At 43.3% G+C, this 27,501-nt stretch overlaps 3 protein-coding genes across 3 annotated transcripts; 1 reads left to right on the top strand and 2 right to left on the bottom strand.

Moving 5' to 3' along the window:
- Positions 1-1,623: 1,623 nt before the first annotated feature.
- LOC119654169 (5'-AMP-activated protein kinase catalytic subunit alpha-2) lies at positions 1,624-15,255 on the bottom strand. The gene is made up of 2 exons (XM_038059341.1): positions 14,541-15,255; positions 1,624-4,096 (listed from the first exon to the last, which is right to left on the bottom strand). The coding sequence occupies exons 1-2, from the start codon at positions 14,823-14,825 to the stop codon at positions 2,717-2,719; spliced, it is 1,665 nt and encodes a 554-aa protein (XP_037915269.1). The 5' UTR covers positions 14,826-15,255; the 3' UTR covers positions 1,624-2,716.
- Positions 15,256-15,482: 227 nt separating this feature from the next.
- LOC119654729 (small nuclear ribonucleoprotein Sm D3) lies at positions 15,483-16,201 on the bottom strand. Its single transcript, XM_038060257.1, has 2 exons — positions 15,768-16,201; positions 15,483-15,695 (listed from the first exon to the last, which is right to left on the bottom strand). The coding sequence occupies exons 1-2, from the start codon at positions 16,078-16,080 to the stop codon at positions 15,589-15,591; spliced, it is 420 nt and encodes a 139-aa protein (XP_037916185.1). The 5' UTR covers positions 16,081-16,201; the 3' UTR covers positions 15,483-15,588.
- A 97-nt stretch (positions 16,202-16,298) lies between these two features.
- LOC119654728 (protein Red) lies at positions 16,299-26,451 on the top strand. Its single transcript, XM_038060256.1, has 3 exons — positions 16,299-17,644; positions 25,877-26,223; positions 26,289-26,451. The coding sequence occupies exons 1-3, from the start codon at positions 16,420-16,422 to the stop codon at positions 26,358-26,360; spliced, it is 1,644 nt and encodes a 547-aa protein (XP_037916184.1). The 5' UTR covers positions 16,299-16,419; the 3' UTR covers positions 26,361-26,451.
- The last annotated feature ends 1,050 nt before the right edge of the window (positions 26,452-27,501 follow it).

Genomic DNA, 27,501 nt, shown 5'->3' with positions numbered 1-27,501 from the left:
TCTACATGTCACGGATAAAGTCAGCAATTATTCTGGGAAACGCAAAACATATTTACTACAGCCTCCATGCAAATCATCACATCCTTAACACGCTTCATTGAATAAAAATCGGTTCGAGTTTAGTATAGTTATCGGCCAGTGGTGGTTGGTTACAAAACTTTCAAGCCCAAGGCGAGGAAGCCTTAGTGTGGGTGGATATCGATCAGAGCCCACAACGAGACGTGCAGAGATGGCTTCCTCAAAGAAATGAAGAATCTCAAAAACTATCCTACCTAGAAATTTGCCATGCATGCATACCTAGAATTCAAAAATTTGTTTGGGAGCTGGACTGGTGAATAGACCCTTAGTGCTCGGCGATGTATAAGCCCATCATAGGGGATTGAATAAAGTTAAAATTAATGCAAGAGGTCAAGAATGTGAAAGTGAGTAAAGTCACAAATTCTCAAAAGGGCATTTTTTACCCGCCAGAAGAGAAAAAGGACCTATAAAGTATAACTCCCTGCCTGCTTTTGGAAAACTAAAAAAAACCTTGATGGAGGTTTCCAAAAGTAGCACCAACAGATTCCTGCTTGTCAGTACATTACAAATGACGAGAAGATTTTATAGAACTTCAGAGTTTACGGGAACATGACGGTTGCCAGGTCAATCTACACTGAAACTGCTAGCAGTACGAAAATCCCAGTGAAACTAGGTCACGGTGAAGAAATTCAGCAAGATTGTGAATAATTGGTTTTCTAGAGAAACAGCCACACCAACAGATGAAACTGGATCGTAGGAATTTCGGAAGAAAAGGGCATTGACAAAATATGTACTTATATATGCTTCGCAGCGGGAACTGTCAGCGACGCACTATAGCGAGCATAATTTGGGCATGTAAAGAGTCAGAGCATGAGTGTCCTCAAAAACAAATACCGCAATGGGGGAAATCCATTAAGAACCTTCCAATTTTAGCAGTATACAATCAGAATGAGTTCTGGTATTGATTCACCCTGGCTTATGTGATCTGCTGGGAAACCAGTCAATTACTTAGTTCAAAATATGTATTCCCTTACATTTCTAGATAACTTCAGAGGAAAAACTTTTACATCGTATTCTGATATTAGCCAATAATACCAATAAAACAAAGAATACGATCCTATCTTCGAAGCTGAGACAAACTCCGACATCCAGGTCTGTAGAGAGATAATCTGGGTCCGGGGTTGAAACCTGTTTACTGTTATGCTTTTTTTCATTGAAATTTCTAGTGGGCCCCGGAAGAATCCCCTCGTTTACATTGCCCTCTCGTCAGGGAGACCGCGCCGGAAATTGGCAAGGAATCTAAAAATCAAATTGATACAGAGAACTCCATGCTTTACAGATCAACCTAGACACGCAAAACGATTATCAGGGAACACAGCATTATATCTTTGGTCCTGATGGAATCGAAATGGATAGCTAAAATCAAGATCGATTTAGTCGAAAAAGCTCAAGGTCACAAAGCGGACTTGCAGCAAGACATGAGACATGGATAGTTTCGCACGGGATACGATGGTTGTAGGAAATATTTGCATTGCTTCGGATAAGACTATTGTTTTAACCAATCTGGTCCTTATATTTCGCCTAGAGTTTCAAATAAAAGAAAATTTCTTCATTATAACAATTTGTTTATTTTTACTGTTTCAGCTTTTTACATGCTATTTGTATATATTATGCTTTTTTCGTACTCTTCGATTTATTTTGTTTTGTCTTCACATCTGTAGGTTACAGTTTAAGATTTAATTGAGTAGAAAACAAGGCAAATATCATGTTCGTTATCTTTACCAATAAAATAGAAAATGTAGGTTTCTAGTTTCTTTATTTTTTTATATTTTCTATTCCATTTTAACCTTTTCTTTGATCAATAATCAACTATAAAATAACTACAACTACTCAACTACAATTAAAATAATAAACGAAAATTATAAAGCTTAAATACCGATGAAAATACACGAATAATAATCATTGCAGTAGCTCTGCGCTATGCATGTGAGTGAAAGATTTAAAATTAACAATAAAATAGTTTGTAAGTTTAAAATCATCCTTTTTGTGTGTGCTTGTCTAGGCAATGCAGGAAGGCTCAATGCTAGTGAAGAGAAAAAGAGGATGAAGAGTGAGCAATATTCTTTTGGAATAGATTTAGAGAGGGAAACTGGATTGTGTGGGGATGTCAGAAGTGCGCCCATGACAAATTCATTAGATGGAAATCGTTTTTGTTTTGTGAAAGAGGCAAGTTGTTTTTCGAATCTCATTTAACATTTCCTGAAGAGTCACTTGTGAAAAAGGATGACCACTGAAAAGTAAGGACAAGTTGTCCTTAGAGCAATGACAAGCGAATTTAATCTTTCACAAATTTGTTTCCCAATTCCATAGTGAATTTTAAATTCTATCGAATAGTTCTGGGCAAAGATTAAGACTAAGAATAATAATTTCAATAGCAAGTGATCATGAAATCTGATCCTAAAATATGTCCAGCAAATGTTAGGACCAGATTGCGTAGATAAGGATCAAAACAATACTTCCGACTCACATTATATTTGAAAAATGTCGTCTAAGTGAAACATGGCCCAAATATCTCCCAGTGAACTTATTCCACTTATAATGGAGGATATACAAAAATTTTATCAAGCAAGCAAATTCTAAGATAGCTTAAAAAAGAACATTCCCACACTATTGCCTTTCGTTGCTTTGCTTCATCTCCCTAACGCGCCAACTGAATAATCAACGCCGCACACATTTCAAAAAATTCCATAGTATGATGTCCTGTCGGTTGTTGTGGTATCGCACCGGGCACTGGAGGCGTTAGACTCTCTAGGACCACATCGTCGCTCTGCTCAACTTCGTCATTTGTCAACGACTTGAAATCCAACAGATAACTCTTCGCGTCAACCTGATACAATTGGAGTGACATCTTTGCATACTTTTCCGTGAGTTTGTTGATTCGTCGAACTCTGACATGATATGGATTAATGATTTTCCACTCATAATCGAGAATTTTCATGGCACGGTACACTTCTAACATGATGTCATTTGGTTTGCTCTGTGATCGAATGCCCAAATGCCATTTAGCGCGCTTGACAGGGGTTCCACGCGATTTCTCCTGATGTCCGGGTCCGACCAGGCTTGACGCGTTCGATTGAGCGTGTGCCCAGGCACGTTCGCGTAAGGGTGCAATACGTTCTGGATGCGGTCGCAAGCCTGTTACTCCCGTGACTGTATGATAGTGTGAGTAGGGTTCAGGTTTTTCACTAGGACTATAATTAACCGGTGGTGGACTTCCTGCTACGTAGAATTCTTTGATTTCCGCCTTGGCAGCCTCGTCGGCAAATCGTTTATTATCAATAATTAAATGGTATGCAATAGCTAGCTGATCATGAGGATCACCGCTCAGCAATGCATTGTGTACTTCGGACTCTTTGACGCCGAATTTATCACAAACTTCTTGAACAGCACATATGTCTATGACGTTACTATCCTGTTCTACTGACGATGGGAACAGATACGATGGCAAATCCTTTTGGAACCAATCATGTTTCTTGATCTCTTCCATCGTCGCCCGTTTCAGTGGATCTACTTGCAACATTTGGCATACTAAATTAACTACACTCTTATTCAAATACTCCGGAATTGGGAAAATGCCCGATTTGATTTTCCTAAACAGTGTCGGGACATGTTCATCATCGAATGGCAGAGTTCCACAAAGGAGGGCATACAATATCACACCACATGACCAGATATCGACTTCTGGACCCGCGTATAATTTTCCAGAGATAACTTCTGGGGCGGCATAGTTGGGCGAACCACAAGATGTCCTGAGAAATTCACCGTCCAACATCATGTTCGATAGGCCGAAATCAGCGATTTTGACGTGCATGTTGTGATCTAGGAGTAGATTTTCAGGTTTTAAGTCTCGATGGACGACCATGTGTCGATGGCAGTAGTCAACGCCAGAGATGATTTGTTGGAAGAATCGGCGGGCCTCATGCTCTTGGAGTTTGCCATGTTTGACGATGTAGTCGAACAACTCGCCGCCACTTACGTATTCCATAATCATGAAGATATCAGTTGGGGTGGAAATAACCTGCAAAGAAAAGGAATAACATATTGTTAGATTCGTTCGTTGTTTATAACAACTTATTTTGGATACAATAAATAGTTTTACAAAGCAAAATTTTTATCTCCTAATTTGGGAATGAATGCATCCAGGAAGGTGATTGTTGTGAGCTTGTACGAACTTTATTATACTTCGACGTACTATATGGAGACTTACAAATGTTGGTATATCCGTCGACTTCCACCTTGGTAGTGTTCAACTTTCTATGCTTAACCTCTTCTGTGTTCTAATCTGCGAGGGGCAGTACGGCCATGCCCAGCTAGGAATCAAAATGTCTTCTGGATGAGACACATAAACACCCCATTTTGACGGAATACTGTCAAGGACCTAGAGAGTTCTCTTCGAGAAGTAATTCCCGGCGAAACTCTCCAAATATTCAGCAACACCTATTTTAACTAATGCACCTTTAATTCGGCTTCAGTTTGCGGCGCACTCGCAAGAATTCAACGCATCTCTCTCCAGGATCATCACCGAGGCTATTCCATCCACATTGGAGTGGATACTCCAAACCCATATTTATTGAAATTCCAATTATCCGTGCATGAAATATTATCAGCTGAATGAGCGCTGCCTGACCAGCAAAATTTGCAACCCGCTTTGAACAGCGATATTGAGTTCAGGGGGTGAATATGATGAGTTCTCAGCGAAACGATCGTATGTCCACTGCAACAATCTCGTTAGAAAATAGACACCGCGCTGTTTTCATTGCTGCTAAGTGTTTCAATTAAAACAAATCGGCAAACCGGAAGTTGGACGTTTCAAATACGAAAGATTTTGTTTCCTTGTCAAGCAACCTATTTCCTGCAAAGGCCCTGTAACTTTAAGCAACTGACTTTCTCGAGAACTTGTCGTGACATTGTCACCTGACAGTGACGACATCAGAATCTATTGAACGCTAAAAATAAGGTTAAGGGTATGCAATGGCGGGCCGAACAATTGGAAAGAAATTTTCTTGCTGTTTCTGTCCCAGGGACCTTTCTTTTCTGGGCTAGAACCTAAATTCGTACAGAAATAGACGGCGGTTTCGTCCAGGGCAGAGGCAATTCATCAAACATTGCCTCACTATACTCTGGGAGCAGCGTGATCGAAGTGGGTCCTAAGTATTGTTTGCCCCCAACTTATAGTTTAGTTACTTACAAATTGAACAACCACAGCACACAACGCCCCTTCATGAGAAAACACAAAACCTTGAATACCTGAAGCGTCCAGCTCCAGGTATTCTGATTTGTTTATGTTTGATTTGTGTTATTATATAGGGAATGAGTTATTTGTTTCGCAAACTCAAACCCCATAAAACAAACGGCAGCCCCAGCGAGGAAGAAATCCCGCACCCCGAAAATGTACCAGATGATGATGAGCAGGAGTTGATTATGCCATCCGAACAGGCTAGCGGGGAGGACTCCACCGTTTAGAAGACCATATTGCTAAGAGTGAAATCCCTTCCGGAAAAAAGCGCCATTAAAAAAATCCCGAGGGTTTGTCGTCCCCACTTAAATTCCTCCAACTTTATGGACACTGCCAATCATTATCTGGGGTCTTCACGGGGAAACCGACGATATCATGCTTGAACCAACTACGAACAACCCGCAATTAAAATTATGTTCGGTTTTTATGACTAGGAAGGGTAAAGTTCTTCACGGGGAGAACCCCATGCTCCTAATCAAGGCTCGATCACAGCTTCTCAGCTTTCGACCTCTTTCAAAAAATCAATAAAGTGATGGGGGGGCATTCCTCACCAAAAAATAACAAATAAGATCTCAAGAGTTATGGAGAAATGCGGTCTTACAGATTCGGAAACATTGTCCAAAATTGTTCAACAGTGCACAGATGTGTAAAGTACACAAAAAACCATCCGCCCCTAATAATCGTTTTGGTAGTTTAGTTTTTAATAAAAATTTTTTGTAAATACATGCATTTCCGACTTGCTCTCCCATGCATTTTTGGAGCGATTTGCTAAAACCAATTACTACTGCGTGTAAAGTAATTACTTATTTAATTATAAATGCAACTACCATTATCGTTTACCTACTATATCTCTAATCAACCTTGATGGACTATGTGTTTAATAGTTTGGTAGGATCTTCCCTTAGTATTTCTAAACTTTCACGGGCGTCTGCTTTTTCTTCGCATTTGGAAGTTGTCAAAAAACGGCGGAATTTTAAGAAAAGATGGACATAGCTGACACCTGCATCTCCTATACCGGAAAATGTCATTCAAACTCGGATAATGCCGATAATAGCTGAATTCACGTAAAGAAAAATGAATAGGCTCAAAAACTGCCTTTCTTTCGCTTTGTATGGTAGTGAATTGGAACAAACTATAGTGAACTTTGGAGCAGGAATAAGATGGTTCAACATCAACACCCAAGATGAGGCTAGAACAGGAATAGGAAGAATCCTAAAAGAAAGTAGACCACAAAAAGATGCCACGATTCGAGAAGATAAACACACGCTACCTCAGCTCAACAAAAAATCCGTTCACTACTTGAAGGCTGACAAAGGTAACAATGTTGTGATTAAGGATAAAGAAGACTACGACTCTGTATTACGAGATAAACTATCAAATGGGAACTTATTCAAGTTAAGAAACGACCCGTTAGCGGACTCAAACAGATTGAGAACGCATTCAGTAAGCAACACCCGTTTTCAAGAATATCACAAAATTAAGGATTCCATCCTTGCCATGGGTTAGATGTCAACTCAAGATCCACAAGGAAGGTAATGAGTTAGAGACATCGAAATGGTTGGTCAACGAGGGGTTAGAAAGGTCAATTATTTCACTTCAAAATCTGAAAAAAAAAACCATGATTGTACTTCAACATACTTTCGATCTTGATATCTGTCGAGATTAAATTAATATTAGCATATTATTATATTTCAGAAGTTTTCCGGCAGAAAGTCGCTTGTTTCGCATCAAATTACTCCTCCGTAAGAAATAGAATGCCCTTCTCCTTTTTCTTCAGTCTTTGTTCCGTTCACAAGCGGGATCGGTTTCGCCGATCACGACGAGCTCTATCAAATGCCTGATCTGGATGCAATCTCGAGGCTTTTAAATCCCCATCCAACGTATCAAGCCACCGTTGTTTAGCCCGGCCTTTTGGTCGTTTACCATCGACTTCGATGTTCAGACCAATCTTGGCAAGTGAATTTTCGTTAGCACGAATTGTGTGACCGTACCATCGAAGACGCCTCTCTCGCAATTTTTCAATTTTTCCACGATCGGTGTATTCCCATAACAATCGCGGATATCCAAGTTGCGTTAATGCATAAACCAAATTCGTAATGCAGTTCTCCATTGGCTGATAGTGATGACCCGAGGTATTTAAATCGTTCAGTTCTGGGTAGATTACTGCCGCTTAAAGTAAGTAAGCATGAGGCAATCGTTCCATTTTTGAACAAGCTGCTCGAGATCATTTTTGCTATTAGATGTTAGGAAACCATTATCTGCAGAAAGCAGCGTATAGGGCGCTGGACGTTGGATGTCCCGTGTGACGGTGTCCATAACAAGAACAAAGAGGAGTGGTGAGAGGGCGCTTCTTTGATGAACACCAACAGAGACACCCATCACACTTCGAACTTTACTTTTCGGATCGTGGTAGAGCAATTGAACCCAGCGCACGAGTTCTTCTGGCACGAAGTGTTGTCGTAGATCATACCAGATGAGTTCGTGTGGCACACGATCAAACGCTTTCTTTAGATCCAGAAATGCAATGTAAAGAGGGCGATGCTTTTCACTGTGTTTCTCCATGAGTAACCGCGCAGCGTGTATTGCGTCAGTAGTTCCGCAATTTTTGACAAATTGTGCTTGATTTACGGTTATTTCAGCGATTTCGCGAAATAGAATGTCCGTACTCATCAAATTGAATATCGGGCATATTCAAAGCATACGCACTACTGTACCGAAATATTCTTACACAAAAAATTTACAAAATTTCTCATATTTGGAGCGCCGTTTGGTTTAGTATATTGTCTCTACATTGATTTGTAGCTGTTTTTAAGATGAATTGCGATTTTTAAGGGGGGTGTATACTTTTTCCATCATATACCCATATTTTTGGAAAGAGACGCTTGCTGCTATTTTGCGTTTTACGATCTCAGTACTGAAGAAATTCACCTCGCTCATGAATTTCGTTTCAGTTATTTATAGAACAATGATTCAGTTCCAGTATCTTTTAACACTAACGTTGTTCAAGTGCTAAGTTTACATCTGAACTTTGGTATAATCGGATCATGCTAAATCGGTGCTTCCCGTGCAATTGAAGGAGTAACACCGACCGATCGTTTGTCTCAAGATAATGAGTTTGATTTCATTAATCAGTAAATTATCACAATTGATTTGCATGATAAATAACGAAAATTTCGGCGTAGATATATAGATTATTTGATTAACAGTAAAGAAGCCAAGGTGCAAGGATTTATCTTTCTTATCGCTCATTGGGGCTTAGATGGTAATTTTTTTACTGTCAATATCTGTGAATTACCCTCTTACCCTTAACAACTGCTTATCAGATCAAGACCGAATTGACGTGTTGTTTAGTTGTTGATATGATTACCTCATCATTTACCCGGCTTAGTTGTGATATAAATTGCTTTCCAGCTTGTTTGTGTTTATTGTTTTAGGTCAATAGTATTATCAATTATTATATAATCTCGGTATGTAAACATCACACAATAGATACATTATTTTTAGCCTTTTGAGCACATTGCCACCTTGAAAAAATTCGCAGTTTTCAAATGGCTTGGCGTGCCATAATTTGAAAAATAAATATGTAATCTGCAATTAGAAGTTGTTTTCAAACAGAACGAGCGACTTGCTCCTTCGTAATGAATTATAAATTAATGCTGCGTAAAAATAGCGTTCTTATATTAATTGGAAAAAGAGCGTCAATGAAGTGAAAATAATATTATAGAAATCAGAATTATCGAGTTAATTTCTTGAAATCACTAAAGCTTTCAATGTAGCAAACTCTCGCTTAGTCAATAATGCAATTGCCATCATCCCTAATTTGTAATCGATCCATTAACTTTCTGCAACTTGATCTTGGTGTTGTGATAACTGCATTTTCAGATGTTATACAAGGCAGCGAAAGCGGATCTAGCGCTGTTGATGCATTGGGCAACATCCAGTTCGATGCCACCGTCGGCAGAAACCACACCTTCTAGATATACAAATTGATCGATGCTCCCCTCGATAATGTTATCTAGAGAGAGATCCCCTGTGTTTAAATAGAGCTGCTGACGAATCCCATCCCACCTTCCACAAGAAAAAAAAGTGTGGTGGGCGTCGTCCACAACTCCATTGCAAAACACACAATCCGGAGCTCGTGCCTTTCCAATCTTGTGCAGGTAAGACTGGAAACCTCCATGCCTATTTAAAAATTGGATAAGGAAATAGCCAGTCTCACCATGCTTTCGATTCAGCCACGCCCCTACGCAGACGCCACCTGCAAAGTTCCCCATCTCTGTACTTGTGCGAAACGTTTACGATATACCTCCTTGGCCAATAGTGTTAGCCGGTACTTCTGCGCCATAAAGCAGGACAGGCTGCGTTGAACTCATCAGGAGACATCGCCTGCTAGACGTAGGACCCACAATATTTGCCATTAGGCTACTTAACCCCGAAATTCCAGCTGCAGCCTTTTTCGCTGCTGCTTGGATTTGCTTAAAAAAACTCATCCCGAGGTACTTTACCCCAGGTTTTGACTCGATTGTCGACTCGCCGAACGATTTGGGATGCAGGGTCGGAATTCTTTTTTTAGTCAGGATGACTACTTCGGTTTTTTCCAGTCCAAAGTTGAAACCATGAGTAATTATCCATCTGCTTTGTCTTCGCATCAATATGCCGAGTCTGCTTTGCGCTTGTTCGACAGTGCGTCGAGTAACAAGCGCCGCGACATCATCTGCATAACCGACCAGGCGCGACTCTTCTAGAATGTCTTTCCATTTTACGGAATTAAAAGCATTTCTGACGTTAAGCGTTACGAGGAGCACCGCTCGTCGAGTTCGGCAGCTATGTGCCTCCGCTCGTTGGACGGCTTCCACGACTTGCATGACAGCATCAACTGTGGATATAATAATAATAATCGTTGGCACAACATTCGATATTGGATCAGGGCCTTGAAGTGAGTTAGAGTACTTCATTCAAGATCGTAACGGTACACTACAGAACAGTGTAGGAGGCAATGTGGTCAGCATTACGTCCGCCCGAGAGTGTTACCGTGATTTGACTCAGGTATTTATTCACAGCTGAGTCGACTGGTATCCGACGTCAAATCGCGATACAAATCCCACTGCCGCCAGCGAGATTTGAAGCGCGACCTTCCGTACGACAGCCTCGTGCTCTAACCACTCAGCTACCCGGACACAATGTGGACATCCCTGCTCTAAAACCGAACTGCCGGCAGCGCGTATCGCTTCCATGAGTCTACTGATGAGCTTTTCGAACACTTTTCTAGCAGTGTCAAGCATACATAATGGGCGGTTTGAAGACAGCAACTCAGGGTCGCCTTTCCCTTTGTCGATCAGCCCAAGCTTCGCCACCTTCCAACGAGCAGGAAAAATGACCTCTTTCAGGCAAGCGTTAAATGTGCCGAGCAGTAGGTCTGGCCGGTTTTGGAATACCAGTTTGTATACCTCTGTTGGAATACCATCGGATCCTGGTGGCTTCTTGCTTTTCATAGAGAGGATTGCCTGTTCCAACTCTTTTATAGAGAAAAGTGGACAGTCCTCTGCGCTCCCCGCATCGACGTCATCATCCTATACGGGGTGCGTAGGGAATAGTGCCCTTACAATGCGATCCATCTGCTCGGCCTTAAGTGAACAGGGTTTCCGCAGTCACGATTTTTCGGTTTTTAATCGAGTCCCCACGGGTCCCCATTCACCCCGTCGACCAGATCTTGCCAGCAGCGAGCTTTGCACTTGTTTATTGCGCTGCGGAGCCTCCTTTTGGCTGATGTGTACTCCATTATTATAATACATACCTCCTCCTGGTCAAACCTGTCGATGTTCACTTTCGCATCGTCCCAGCGCCGGGGTGGCGTACACCGAGAGTTTGGGTCCACCATTTCGAAGGCAATATATTGATGGAATGGAACGTTGGGGTGGATCCGGTGTTTAGAACTACCAGTCCCGTCCTCGCCGCCATTTCCAGTATTCATTTTATTCTGGAGTCTGTGTGAGGCATGCCCTATTCAAGTGCGCTGGCATTGAAGTTACCCACGACCAGGATCCGCCTATCTGTGCCTAAGATAGCATCCTCCAAAGCATCGAGCCTCCGTCGAAAGTCCGGCATCGTCTCATTCGGCGTAAGATAGACACTAAAAAACGTTATCCTTGAACACCGAATCCAGTCCTCTCGGCCTTGGGTAAGAACCCTAAGGAGGGTGCCATTCCGAACCCATATGGCAGCGGTATCTGATATGCCAGGGTGCCATGACACTGGGTCCCTGTTTTGGTACTGCTCACTGATGAGTACTAAATCAACTTTGGTCTCCGCAGCGAACTGCGCTAGCAACTCTTGAGCGGTTGCACTCCGGGGCATATTGATTTGTAGGATGTGAATCATGTTGACCGCGTCCTAGCTCTTTTCAATTCTGCTCGGACACCGCCCCCAGTCATGACAGGTTTAGGCTTTATTGACTGACTGACCACACTTACGGCATGTTGCCCTTCTGTCAGCTCCCCGACAGGTTGTAGACGTGTCCCCATAGTCCAAACATCTGTAACATTTAGTTGGGGCGGCCCGGATTCGTATTCTACAAATCACCCAACCAATTCTAATTTTCCCGCTGTTTAAAAGCTTCCTCGCGTACCGATCCGCAACTTCCACTACGACGAGTTTTTGGCCTTGGGAGTTCGCAGAGGTGATACCACACCGGGCATTGGTTACCTCCGGACATTCGCGTTTGATGGCCTCTTCTACCTCGTTCTTCTCTATGACGCAGTCAAGGTCTCGGATTTCCACGTGGGTTCCAGGCTGGAAGCTTTCTCTCTCAGAAGCCCCTTGTCTGCTTCACAGACTGTAACTTTATTTGTTGTCCTCGGGTTTAGTTCGACTAGGACTCCACCATCCTTGATTTTACGAATGGACGCTTCTGCTCCGCTATCTTCGAGTTTAATCTGGTAACGGATTTCACCGAGGACTTCCGCAAAATTCTTGCCTTCCGCCGGCTTAATAAGTAGAGCTGGTGGTCTAGTCCTCCTTCGTCTCCCCATCTTTTCTTTTGGTGCTCCGCCCTTTGTGTCGCCTTAATTTTAGGCGCATTTCTTAATAAGCCTTTGCTCTTCAGCTTGCGTCAGAGTAGTCGACAGCCCTCCCACTCGGCTTATATTCGAAACCATTTGGTTAGTTTCGGCAGTTCCCACTGTGTCTCTTTCCGCAATTATAGTACTGCATGGTAAGGTCTGGGTTTCTGTCTCCGTTGCAGGTGCCGCATCACTTTGCGAGTCCTTATCTCCGTCTGCGCGTCCCGATGTCTCATCGGGTATTTCAGCCCTTGTTGCGTCCTTCGTTGGGCGCTGGGGCGAGTGGCGCATTTTCGTGCAGCAGCCAGCTCACTCTTCGCTTCCACTATCTCCTCTTTTGTTTTGTTTTTGTTTGTCATTTAACTTGTTTACCAGCGCATCGTGTGCAAGGGAATGAGCCGCAATAGCCAGGAACGGGTATACCCTCGGGGACAAAGTCCTTACCCCAGTTCCCTGACCTACGATTAGCTGATTCCGGAAACCATGGACGGATCAGCGCTCGCTCGGGGCAACGCGGTCTACTAATACCGGTTCAATGTACACTGCCCAACTAGGGTCCCGAAGGGGCTGGCTCCTGATATACGCCACAACTACCACCTTGGCAGAGCTAGGCTCACCCCATCGATGTCGACAAGGCGTTGTGTCCCGGCGTATATCGGCCATTAGCAGTTCACTCTTCACCGAAAAACTTTCTCGAGGCTGCTACCTAGGACGCAGGTATTATGCCAGCTAGGTAGTGAAAGCTACTTACCCGGGCACTACAAGGATGCCACTCCCCGTATCGTAGGTGACCCGTTAAGGGTCCTTGACGACCCCTGAGGCGATTGGTGTCACCATAAGGTGTTTTCAGGAGAAACTTCGAAGGTTAGAGCGCTTACGAAAAAGCGGAGGGAACAATTCTCACCGTAGGAGTAAGTCGGTAGGGCTTTAACCCGCCCCACGAGGTAATGTTTGTCTAGGGTGGAAGGAAGAGTGACCGTCGACCTCGGCTGGGGACTTTTCCTTTCTTCTACATAGCCTCTTCATCCTCTCCCTCTAATTGGGTAGGGTTGAAAATTCAAACTTGTCTATGGTGATGGCCAAGAGTTTTCATTGGCCTTAAAGACGGGCACATCTTTCCTCTCCATCCAGGGATGGGTTTGAAAACTTAACCTTTCCCAAAAGGTCATTTATTCCATAGCAGGCTTGAATTATAGATGATACAGTAACCAATAACCCCGAGAGGAGAATTTTACAAACAGAAAAAAATTTCATTTCCTTACGCTATGTTTTTCCAGCTGCACATACGCAATTGGGATTTTAAACTTAGATTGTGAGTAGTTAGGCAACCATAGTTACGTAGAAGACAAACGAACGAAAGCTTGAGTAAACACTTCCGAGCCCTGACACCAGCGATGATAAGACGATAGCAACCCACAGATTTGTCGTCCACTTTCCGCCAGCTGCTCTGACTTCCACGCTCACCTTGCACCGGCCAGCGATCTTCGCTGCGTCGCTTCATCAACAAACTCCAGTCACATGTTCCATGCACACTAAAAGGGAAAGATCGTAGCCAAGGTCAGTAAACAGTCGAGCAACTGGTTCTGGGCCGCTCTGCGCTGACTCATGCTGTTTGTTTACATCCAATTAAAACACATTCTTGCGACGTCCACGGAATGCAAATAATTTCACCAGGAAACGCACACAACTTAGTTCTTCCAAACCTGAAAATTCGATCGAATGGGAAATTCCACTCCAGACCACTGGGCGGAGCGAGCGATATCCAGCATTGAATTGCTGATGGAAAACAACAACAAAACTTGGATGAATCTGGGTCAAAACTTGAATGACTTGTTGTCGTTTGTCAAAATGTGGGGGCACGCTCGCTTGGTAGCGTCACAGAAGCAACTCGGGCCGGAGGCAGAGCGAGATCATAGGCATTCCGGTTGGGCTCGTGTGGGAGCCCTGCGCCCAGCGTAAACATTGCGTACACGGCAAAAGTCACGTGCACCACTCCGAGACAAGGCGGCGAGTACAAAGCAGGGTCACGCTCTGGCGCGACTACGGTAGACAATGACATTTTTTCTGGGTTCGCTGCCGCGCAACTCGCGATGACAAGGAGCCTTTCAATGGCTTCCTTCTGAATGTCAACAAAAGGATATAAACTTCGCTACTAAATGGTCGCTTACCTGATAGAGTTTGATGATATGCGGGTGCCGGAACAGCTTGAGGTTTTGAATTTCCCTGCGAATCTTGCCGACGACATCGAGGCTCTTGATTTTCTGCCGATTCAGGATCTTGACGGCGACCTTGTGCTTGGTCACTTGATGTTCGCCAATTTTCACTTTCCCAAAGGTTCCGATGCCGAGCGTGGCGCCGAGTAAATAATGCCCGATTTTCACAATTGGCTGTTGACCGCCCGAGGATCCCGGCGGACCTTCGGCGCGCACTATGGATTCGCGACCGTAAGACATATTTTCGCTGGGGCTAATTAGAAATTACGTCGATGGCAGCCGGTCGGCGGATTTTTACGATTCGTCGCTGATGGTATGGCGACCCCAACAAGATTTCACTGTTCTTATGAAATGCCGCGGACTTTTGTTGCTGTTATTTTGAGGTATAAGTTGCGAAAGGGATTCTAATCTCGTGACCTGATCGCTCGATTATTTGCGTCGGGGCCAGAGCTCACGAAATTTGCTAGGTCGCGTGTAATTTTTTGGAATGCACATTTAGGTATTTGTTGGACAGGCGGCGACGTCTAGTGCGCGGCGGCTTGTTTTCTACGATTATATAAACTGTTCGAAGTGGAATATTCGACGGTAATTTGCACACTTGCACAAATTGGACTCGCGACGTGATTGAAAATGACAATTGACAGGGAACGTATGACTGCAGGAAAATTTTCTGATTTTGGGTGGGGATGCTGCATGATGTCAATGTGACATTGGGGATGCGAGTGAAGTTGGCTGACGATGGGGAGGTTTTTTGTGTTTTTAGGCGGAATTTGGAGAATCGCAATTTTGTTTTATGAACCGCAAATTCACAACAAAGTAAATAACATACAACCAGAAAAAGTTCCCTAAGCAATTACCAAGCCACCAATAAGAATTCTACATCATTTTAAACAAAAATTTAATTTTTAGTTCAAAACCCAGAGCTATTTATTTGAAAGTCCTTAACGACTAAAATACAAACTTTATAGGTAAAAGCAGGTGAAAATGCATAATTGATGTCACTTTATAGCCCACCTCTGCCCCGTCCGCCAGTTGGGCCTCCTTGCCAGGCGCCTCTGCCGGCCGCAGCAGGAGCGCCTCTTCCGACGTTACCCCGGCCTCTCCCTCTCGCTGCAAAAGAGAAAATACATCAAATCAGTGCCCTACTACCGGACAAAGGTCCTTAAATTACAGGAAACATACCCTGCGCTCGTAATATCGCAGACTTCCCTCTCCCCGCCGTCCCGCCTTTTCCTGTTTGCTTTTTAAACATCGGCGCGTTCTTCAGCATGTCCGGCAGGATAAGGAAACGAATCTTTGATCCTCTGATGTAAACGTTCTCCAAATTTGCTGTGCGTCCATCGCGATAGGTTACCGTAATTTGTGTCATTTGGCAATTCATGTTGTCTTCCGCTTCGATCAACTTTCCGCGGTAAACTTCGCCTGTAATTGTCTCGAGCGTGACAATGTGGCCTTCGGCTTCGTGAAGAACTTTGATTGGAACTCCGATCGACATTTTAAAACCTTTTCTTCACTGATTCTATTGAGAAATACAGGACAAAACTGATTTTTACGCGAACACCGTCGAAGCTGGATGTAACCTCAAATGCGGTGTTTGTAAAACGATGCGAATATCTTGACAGTGACAGCTCGAAATTTATTTTCGTGCAGTTGACGTTTTCTGAACCAGCCCGGCATGTCAAAAAATCATGTTTTTGAACGGTCTTCGGATAATTGACATTTATTGACAAGTTCAGAATCTGACAGATTATCGGGTGGCTGTTTACGCATTTGTCTGAATAGTTTTGCTTTTCGTTCCAAATTTTTTCCTTGTGAGCATTTCATAATCTTGAAAATGCCTCAGGAAGCTGCTTTAGTGGAGCCGCCTTCACAGCGGCTCACCAATGAAGATTTTCGAAAACTGTTGATGACCCCACGGGCGACTCCATCGTCCAGCAGTCAACATGCAGTGGGATCTGTGCGAGAGGCAATGGCCAAGGCTGGCCAGAAGAAAACCACAATGGGGCCCCCATCCGAACGCAATGAAGCCCGTCGCAAAAAGAAGAATTTCTATGCAGCTCTCAAAAAACAGGAGGACAATAAGCTGGCGGAACTCTCTGAGAAGTACCGAGATCGCGCCAGGGAACGTCGCGATGGGGCCAACCCCGACTATCAAACCGTGGAGACTCCCGGACATACTAACAGCGCGTACCGAGCCGTTGCTCCTGATATAAAGTCCGGAATCGATGCAGCAGAACGTCGTCGTCGGCAGATCCAAGAATCAAAATTCTTGGGAGGTGACATGGAGCACACTCACTTGGTCAAAGGTTTGGATTACGCCTTGCTCCAGAAAGTACGGAGTGAAATCCAGTCCAAAGAAGCTGAACAGGAGAAGGAAATGGAGAAGCTTGTCGAGGAGGCTGAGGTAATTGAAAAGGTTGAGGAAAAAGTTTCGGATGAGCCTGAGTTCAAGTCGATCATGGGGCGGAACATATTCAACTACGTGACAGCTTTGCGATCGCGACAAATTATTCGTAATGAATTGTTCGCGCCAGGCCGTATGGCGTATGTGATCGATCTTGAAGACGAGATCAATGAAACCGACATCCCAACAACTCTAGTCCGCAGCAAAGCCGAGGTCCCCATCTCAAACGACGACATCCAAACTCTGACCACCAACGACATCGTAATCAACAAATTGGCCCAGATCCTGTCTTATCTCAGAGCTGGCGGTCGCGCGAAGAAAAACAAACGTCGCGACAAGGATAAGCCATTGTTCAATGAGAATGAGGACCTTAGGCGATCGGGACCGACGGATGTGGGCATCTATGACGACTTGGATGAATACAAGCCCGATCTCGAGCGAAGAGACGGAAAATCAAAAGAGTCGGGAAGTCGCGATAAGAAGAAGGATAAGTATCGCGATGATAGGGATAGGGATCGTGATAGAGAGGGTGATCGGGGACGTGACCGTGATGAGGATGAAGATGAACATGAAGACCAGGCCAAGGAGAGGAAATCTTACAATTATTTCGATAAACCGCGTGAAGAGAAGGAGCCAGAGCCAGAAGTGCAGACAGGTTGGTACTCTTCATTGTTATTTAGTTTTATTGGAAATGTATCGAAGCATTTGGAATCCTTCGCATCTGTCGGCTGAGTATGGTAGTTATCATCTTTTCTAGAAAATCTTTGGGGATGATTCGCGAAAATTCGGTTTGTGCTTGCATTTTAAATTCAATTTTGTTCTGGATTCTGTTGTTGGACGAACATCAGCATTTATGTGTGCTGTTTTATGGCTGTTGATGACCGTTGAGACATTTTTCCTTAACAATAAATGTTTTTCTGATACGGGATAGGATTGACCTCAAGGGATCCTTGGAAAAGTGTTTGCTTAGTTTTAAGATTCGCGAGAAGTTTATGGAGTGAATTACGTGACGTTCGCGTTTGTAGCAAGCATTAGCTCCTGCTTTCAGATTTTTTTATAAGGACATGTAATGAATTCCAGGGTTTGTGGCGGTGTAAGGCCTCATCAAGTTTTTTACGTCCGCTTCTCTTCGCAGTTTTCCTTTCAAAGATTTGGGACATTTGGGAGGTTTCGTTGGTTGATTGGTTATTTTTTGGGAAAATATGTTTCGCGAAAGAAAGCATACTGCACGGGGGCACCCTATAACAGCGGTCACAGTAACTGTGCCATCGTTCGTTTTGTTTGGGGAAATTCTAAGAGGAACGATTTCAATGAAAAAATGATCAATTTTTCCTAAAAGGCAAGCTGGGTAACAAAGATGAGTGGCGAAAACCGGTCTTGATTTTTCCAACTAAAGGGCAAGATCGCGTTGGCGGGTGTTACTACTAGCTCCGCCAGATACAGCCAACCGCTGGTGCGCCTGGACGAGGAGTCACTCGTGTTCGTTGCCGATATTCTGGACTCAAGGAGCAACTAATCAAGCGTCTGTCGGTAAGTGAGATAGTAAAGCTCACTTGCTGTCGGACTTCACGCTTGCTACTTGAAATTAGGCAGTTGGATGGAAGCAAGGTTGGCGCGGAGCTGTGAAGCCGCAGGCCGTACTTGTGTATGCCGACGGCAGCCTCCTGAAGGTGCTAGCCGCGACGGCCGATCAAATACATGAGGTGCACGTGCGCCTGTGATGGTAGAGGTATTTGGCAAGGCCGAAATGCGACGAAAAATGGCTGCTCTCACAGCCAATAAGGCTACTCTGTCAGCAACAGTGAATGCTATCCGTTCAAGCCGGACTAGAATAGCTGGGTAGTTGCGCGTCGCGGTCCTCATCGAATTCCGGCGTGCTGGCACCATCGCAAATTTGCAGTCAAAACTACTAAATGTATCACCTCATGCACGTGTATCGCACATAATAAAAAAACTAAGTTCGCTACGGGACCTAGTGATGTCTACCCGAACCGCGGCAACAAGTCACCTGACAGTTTACGGCACCCTTAGCAGGCGCGATATTCTCGTGGACACGGGTGCGACATTCTCGGTTCATTCCATCACCAGATCTAACAAATTATTTCTAAAACAGCTAAAATTAGCGGCAGCAAACTCCACACTCATAAACACTTACGGCTACCGGTAAGTAACGTAAGTTTAACTTGCTTAGGACTTTCTCGTGGCAGTTTAATTTAGTGGACGTCAGCACCCACATATTAGGCACAGACTTCCTATGTCACTGTGGGCTGGTGGTGGATGTGCAGCATAGGTTGCTGATAGAGTCCACAACCTCGCTTAGGTCTTCAGAGAAAATTTAAACCTGTTCGAACAACACTCTTTCACTTACTTTTCAGTACGTTGCCAATCCACCCACTCACCGCGTTCTCCAGAAATACTGCAATATTACTACTGAATGTAGTATCTCCCAGCCAATTAAGCCTGATGTTCATCATAACATCAACACTATTGGCTCCCCAGGCTTCTCCATGGTATGTCCTTTAAAACCTCAGAAGCTCGCTGTTACGCGGACAGAGTTTAAAGAACTACTTAAGCAGACGAGCTTTAACACCAATTGATTATCTTCACTCCATCTGATCCCCAAGCCGAATGGTGGCCTTGCGGAGGCTATAGACGCCCGAATACTCAGCTGATTCCGGACAGGCACCCGCCTTTTTCTCATCCAAGACTTTGCCCATTATTTAGCGAACTGTCGTGTTTTCTTAACCTTGGATGATGCCAAGTCCACTAAATCGCTGTAGCTATCGAATATATCCCTAAGACAGCAATTTGCACACCTTTCGGACTCTTCGACTTCACACGGATGACTCTTGGCCTTTGTAATGCGGCGCAAACTTTCCACTGATTTATCCACTTTTTATTACGTAACTTGGACTTTTGTTCCGTCTACTTGGATGATGTTTTCCTTGCCTCCTCCATCGAGTGCATTTTTCAACTCCTCCTCCTCCTTGGCCTATTTCTCAACTTTGAAAAATGCAAATTCCTCCAACCGCAGGTGCAATTTTTAGGCCATTTCATCATCCTGCCCAAAGTCGCTCACTACCAGGTCCTGAAAAGCAGGAAAGTGAACCAAAGCTGACAGCAGTTGGGTTTCTTCTCGAAGCATTTGAATCTGGCTCAACGGAAGTGTACCGCGAACAATCGTGAGCTATTAGCCGTACACCTGAGCATTATATACTTCTGTTTTTCCCTTTAGGGTAGGCCGGTCACCTTGTTCACGGACCATAGGCCTCACATCCGAGAGGCCGACGAAACATCTCCTCGGCAACTTCCGCACTTAATCTCTATTAGCCAGTTTACTTCAAATATTCAACATGTGCCCGGCAAAGACGTTTTGTCCCGGATCTCTGGGTTCCACATCCCAGCCGAATGCGAATAACGAGCCGGCTATCAAGCATCAGAAATACTGGCCATGAACAGGGACGTTAATTCTTGGGCCAGAGAGTGCATTGCATGCAGGAGGGTGATGTCACTATGAATGTTATAAAGGAAGTAGGAGTATTCCCTAGGTCGATGAAGTGTTTGCACATCGTATATTTAGTAGGCCCTCAGTCTCTCACAGTCATGTGCTGTCATGGCCCTCTGCAAGAGTGGATTTCGCGGTTTATTGTTCCTGCCGTTATTATTACAGAACAGGTAATGCATTTTCAATTTGCTCTCTTCCTGGAGCTTGCAAAACTCTCAGGTATCAAATGGCAACGAACAACTACATACCGTCCGCAGTCCAATGAGGGGCTGGGACTTTGGGATCGGACGCTGAAAGCCGCCATTATGGCGCACGACAATCCGTCCTGATGCTTTTTGTTTCGCTTGGCCGTCGCTGTCAGCCCTGCTGATCTGGTGTACGGGAAGATCCTATCCGAGTACTTGATCTTCGATAAGGGAGACGGTTCTTGGAGAGACTGGATTGTTGCGTCTGCTACAGGAGGCCGTCGCTAGCCATCAGTACTAGTTTTGAACTCACAGTCTGCATTCACGTTCTGGTGAGGACTGATGATAATCCGGAAGCCGTTGCAGCCACCATACGAGGTGCCCTATACGATCATCGAGTGTGGGGAGCACTCATTCAGACTGGACGTTGGAGGCAAGTTCTAAATGTTTTCCTTAGACAGGGTGAAGCCTTTCTTCCAGGGACAGACATTGCTGGGCGTTTTGATGACTGTTAATGAGCCTCCGCGGCCGAGTATCTACGACACTGGTTTTCTTGCCGAAACCCCCCGAGTAATGAGCGCGCCCGGCCCGGTCGCCAGTCATAATATATGGTTGCTACAAATCCTCATGTGGGGCATAACGCAGCAGCTACACCTACGTGCCACCGTTGCCTTTTTGACAATACGTTTCCACTTCCCCCACTCATTTCCGGGATGCTTGTCCTCTTTCTCTTCTGTTCAATGCTATGAAGCTCTAGAGCGATTACACGTCGACTATTCTGGGATAGTAAGTTCCATTGCATGGTATGGAGTTGTCGCCGTTTCCCAAATTGTGAGTATTGCCAATCCAATGTTCTGATCACTATGTCTGCATTATCTGGTCTATGACCCATGAAGTTCTTCATTTGTTATTGTCTCAGGCCAAAGTATTCTGATGACATTACCCAGGCATCAGTTAATGAAAGTTTCGAGCTTCCGATTATAGAAGTACAGAGAGAACATTGGCGCGGAATAGTCTTAAATGCATGCATTTTTCGTTTATTTACAAATGAACCTTCTAACAATTATAGATAGTGGTTACTTAGAATAGAGGCCGTCATGGGATCTTGTTGAAAGTTTGGCGAATTGTTGCGAAGGATACGTTTTTAACGATTTAAAGATTTTTTGGAGAAGTGATTCCACTGATTTACATTTCGCTGCTAGTGCACGGATCATGGTATTTGGTACCAAGGGACCTTGACTGATGGCGGTTTTAACAACTCTTGCGCCATGCCCAGAATGAGGCTCCTTCCAACATTAATTATTAATTATCGAAAGGGGTAAAGAAAAACTTACTGAATCATATTTTTGGGTCCCGGCTCTTCGTTGCTGTCAATTCCTGTGAGAAAATTGCGACGTATAAAGAGAATATAGGAGTCTCATTGCTGTGACTATAAAATGTAGGAACATGTGATAACCTAAGACCATTGAGAACATCAGCAGACGCGGACGCCTGTGTATAGCGCAGAGACGGTAAAGAAGTGGATCTTCATCAGTCAGTATCATATTCATATTGAAGGTAGTTTATAGCGTTTCTTGTCTCGTTCATGTTAAATGTCGCAACTCTGGGCGTTAGATGTGTTTTTTTCGGGCGCCTTTTCGCGGAGCAAGACGCCGAGATTCATTAGTATCTTCTCCACTGAAGTGTTCTTTCGGCACTTCGCGTGTATGTTTCCAGGAGGAGGGAGTGTTTTTAAATTTGCAATGGCTTGCGAATGGCACGGAGAGGAACCTTTAATGTTGTTTAAAGTCATTAATCTGAATTTCGGAAGAAAAATGTCGTTTTTCATTATCTCCCTATAATACGGGGCATCCAACGTCCTGCTTTATGCAGATGATGTTTTCCTAAGGTCTAATAGCAAAAATGATCTCGAGCAACTTGTCCAAAAATGGACTAATCGCCTCATGCAACAAGGTCTCAGATTGAATCTGAATAGAACTGAGTTTTTGACGACCGATCTCCAAGAAACAGGCACAATCACTATCAGCGGCAGTGACCTGTCCAGGTCAATACTATCAGCCAATGGAGAACTGCGTTATGAAATTGCTTCACGCATTAACGCAACCTGGATGAAGTGGCATTCAACAATTGGTGTTCTTTGTGATCGACGTATCCACGAATATCTAAAATCTAAAATTTACCGCAATGTCGTGCGTCCTGTTCTTCTCTATGGTTCTCAGTGTTTCCTACTATAAAAGTCAATGAACGGTATCTTGCGGTTGAGGAGACGAAGATGTTGTGTTGGACTAGTGGCGTGACACGTTGTTTTGATCACATCTGAAATGAGGATATCCGCGGCCGATATGAGATTGCAACGATCAAGGAAAAACTGCAAGAGACGCGTCTTCGATGGTATGGTTACGTAATTCGCGCTAACGAGAATTGTTAAGATTGGTCTGAACATCGAAGTCAAGGGTAAGCGACCAAAAGGCTGGTTGAAACAACCATAGCCTGATACGTTGGATGGGGATTTAAAAGTCTCGCGCGTGCATCTAGATCAGGCATTTCGTGGAAGCAAATGGAGAAGCCGATCACGATGAGCCGACTCCGTTTGTGAACGGGACAAAGGTTGAAGGAAAAGAAAAATACGAGAGGCTAAAGGTCTGCAATTACTACGCTCGCGTCGAGTTGTTCCTCAAAAATTCTTGTTTTTTCCAATTCGTCATTTCTATTAATCCGAATCGACGAAAAAGGAGCTTTATGAATGATAAATTCCGAGCAGTGGTACAACCATGTTTGGATAGCTGAACGGTTAGAGCAAAAGGCTGTCTTACGAAAGGTCGCGATTCAAATCTCGTTGATGGCAAAAGAATTTGTATCGTGATTTGATGTCGGTCAATAATAATCTAATAATTGGATTGTTGCGCCAATGATTATTATTATTATTATAGTGGTAAAACTGCCTCCATTTCCTCTAGATCCTTTCGTTATTAAGTCTAATTTCAGGATAGAGGGCTGTGATATTGGTCTCTGTACGTAAATTTATTTGAAACTCGCAATTTCAGTTGGCCAACCGTTGACTTTTTTGGGGGTTTCAAGGTCCATCCTTGATCAGACCCAGGTACCCCGGAAATATCCATATTTGGAATGAAGGACAGTATTTCTGCAAAAGAAAGATTTGTCTACAATACTTTGCCCGATGAGAGGTTGTTATTCATTGTTGACAAGTTACTGGTAAGTGATATCATTTGCGATGTTTGAAGCGTCGTCAACGTCGATAACCAATAATCTTTCATCATAGAAAACGGAAGGTCTTGGGAGGGAATCTTTGCCCTTACCGAAAGCGGCAGCCATATCAAAGGCACGTTGCTTTCGTCAGAAGTTTGTGATAAACTTGAGAGATAAGAGTGATGAAATAATCATCAGTCGATTATTGCTCACAGCCTTGCTGGATTTCCGGAAGATGGGACGCGTTTTTGTTATTTTCATAAAATTCACATGTCTTAAAATGGGCACATCGAAACTTGCATCGCAAAGGGCCTATATTCCAATCATTTATGGAGATTGTGTTAATTTAATGCTGTGCGTGGGGAATTGAACATTTCCTTAACCCGGGGACCGGAATAGAATGGGAAAAATTCCGGTTGTTCATTTGCTACGTCTATTTCGCTTCAGCTGTTTCTGAGGGTTGGACTATGCGAGGTCTTTCTTATCTTTGCATCTCAAATTGTAATTTCAAATTCTAAGATTTCGATGATTTGGTCTGAGAGCTGTGGCTTGGAAAGTATGATCTGCAGCACAACATTAATGATAAGATTGATAAAAAGCGGTGTCCAGAGAGGATAAGATTGATAACGTTTACGACCTTGGGGATCTCGTAGCTCAAATGAGGTGAAGATAAAATCAAATAGTCCAGTATGCGGTTAGGTTTTTGTTTTGAACACGTTTTCATTATAGTTCGGAAATCTTTGCAATTTGAATCCAAATCAATTTTTGAATGAGAACGTTTTTAGAGTTTTCGATGACGCTCAGTGCCCTCATCTGTTCGATCTTGATGAAGGGAGAGACTGCAAAGTGTCTTTGTTTGATGGCTTTGCTAGTAATGAATTTTCCGACTTGGGCTGTACGTTCTGAGCTTTCAGCTTCGAAAAATTAGAACTTGCCACAGATAGTATCGTGACTTATTCGCTTATTTTTCGTCAACTGGTTGATTGCTAATATTCTCAACATTGTCTATGGAACAAACAGGGGGTGGAAGGCAAATAATTATGATGTGAAATTTAATTTGTGCATAAAATCAGCACCAAAGTGGGGTAGTAGAGCCAGTTGTTACGTCTTAATTGCCACCTAAACGGTTTGAAGTTCTCAGCGTTTAGGCTTTGTCCTTCTATACCGAAAATGGATCATCTCGTGGCCTAATCCTAAGCCTTACCGGTATACCTTTAATATGGTTAGCGTTTCTTTCCTGTGTGCACTTGATGGTGGGGTAAAATCTGGGTGAGTTGCTGTCAAGGAACCTGATTGCTTCAATACGTGATTTTCCGAGTTACATTAAAAAAACCTTGTGACTGTGATCGTGCTCTGGAATTCAATATTTGGTCATTGGCGCCTGCATGTATCGGGTAGTGCACAATCACCAGAAGACTGGAAGTTATACAATGCACCTCAAACCATTTAATGAATTTTGGATAAACTCATGACTATTCGCTTATGTTATCAAGCTTTTATATACTTTTAACGACATCTGTTTTTTGTCATGAATTGATATTTGACCAAGTGCTTCGGTTGAGATGGCTGAGATGGTTCAATGCCGGTTTTTCGATGTCGTTACCCGGGGTTACAATCTCCTTCGTCGAGGATGTTTGTGCTTACCTCTATGCCGTTCCGCCGTCATTGAAAACTGAGGCTATATGGATGCCTTATACTCCCCAGAGGAGTGAACAGGAAACACCTGATGACTACGATGCTCTACCTGACTGAATTTTTTCTAAAATAGTGCCCTTGTTCTTGGCTACTTGAATTTCCTGTTTTGAAAGAAAACTTGTTTATTTGGTTTAAGTATATTCAAAGACAAAGGAGACGGCGAATCAACTTCAATCGCGTTTTGTTATCATAGAATGGCTAAAAAGTATCCGAGCAGTTTTATACAAAATACAGGATTGATTTTTCAACATCACACAGCTTTAACATTCTTTCACCATTTGTATAATTTTTACAGTTCCACCACCACCAAAAATCTCACAGAATCTCATGTGGAAATTTTCTAATGAGCCTGAAGGCTATGCCGAGTGTTATCCTGGTTTGGAGGAAATGAATGATGCTATTGATGACTCAGACGATGAAGTTGACTACACGAAAATGGATTTAGGAAATAAGAAAGGTCCAATTGGTCGCTGGGATTTCGACACCCAAGAAGAATATTCAGATTATATGAGCTCTAAGGAAGCACTCCCCAAAGCCGCTTTCCAATATGGTGTGAAAATGCAAGATGGACGTAAGACGAGGAAACATAAGACAGAGAAAAGTGAAAAAGCTGAATTGGATCGTGAGTGGCAAAAGATTCAGGTAAGATTTTGATGATGAATAATGTATAGATGAATTAAATAATGTCTTGTTTTTTTTCACCACAGAATATTATTCAAAAGCGGAAACTGAAAGGTGGCGATGATGATGGCCCAGAATATAAAACGCCTAAATATTAACGCAATCTAGTTTAAGTTGTATTTAGTATTCGAGTTGAATTTGTCTGTCTTACCCTAAATAATAAAATGAATTTTATTTGATGAAAAACAATTGAATTTTTTATTTATGGTTGCCTTAATCCTCTATGTGGGACATAGCCGGCCAATTATATGGAGTCATATATTCCTATTGAAAGTGTGATGGCGGAGTTGGTTGACCATTATTGGTCTTACATTCCCGGTTGAAATTCAGGAATCAAGGATTATTATGGTAATTCCACTGTAATAAGCTTATGAACAACATTAAATGTAATGATGATTACACTGAAGTAGTGTTTCGTTCTCCACAGAGAAGTGGCAATATGATAAAAGAAGAACCCACTAGGGAACTATATATTTGGTTTGAATCAATTTTAACTTAAGACGACGCGGTCAAGGACGAATTCTACAATACCCTGGAACGAGTTTATGACGCACAGCCTTCTTCTATAAAAATAGTGTTAGGATATTTCAACGGCCAGGTTGGGCGAGAGGATTCGCATCGAGGAACAACTGGAAGGCACAGCCTCCATGAAGACACGTATGACAATAGGCAGGATCTTATTGATTTCGCTAGCGTAAAATCGCGACATTCACAAAAGGACATGGACATCGCCAGATGGTCGCGCATTCAATCAAATTGACTATGTTCTTACCGGAAAACGGGCTGCAATCAGCGTTACGGATGAAAGGTCACTATGTGGGGCCAATTGTAATTTTGACCACATGTTAGTAAGGATGAAGTTTCGATGGCGACTAACGAAAATATATCACGCGAAGCAGAGCAGGTCTCAGAAATTCGACATTGATAAATTTAGAGACAGGCGAATAACGGCTGCATACACTACAGAGCTATCCAACTACTTCAACAGTATTCGACGGAATAAAAACATCCACAAAAAGGGCAATCGGCTTCCAACTCATACGTAACCATAATAAATTGCTTCGATGAGGAATGTCGTGATACAATCAACAAAAAGAACGAAGCTTACCGTTAATACATAGAACACGCTACAAGGGGAAAACAAGAAACTTATGACGAGTTTAGGCGAATAGCAAATCGGACGTGTAGGAAAAAACAGCAATAATGGCAAAATACTAAAATTTGACAACGACATGAAAA

Source organism: Hermetia illucens, chromosome 4, assembly GCF_905115235.1.
Source record: "Hermetia illucens chromosome 4, iHerIll2.2.curated.20191125, whole genome shotgun sequence".
In the NCBI taxonomy this organism is placed as follows: Eukaryota; Metazoa; Arthropoda; class Insecta; order Diptera; family Stratiomyidae; genus Hermetia; species Hermetia illucens.
Note: the sequence above shows the minus strand (reverse complement) of the source record. Positions and strands in the feature narration are given on the sequence as shown.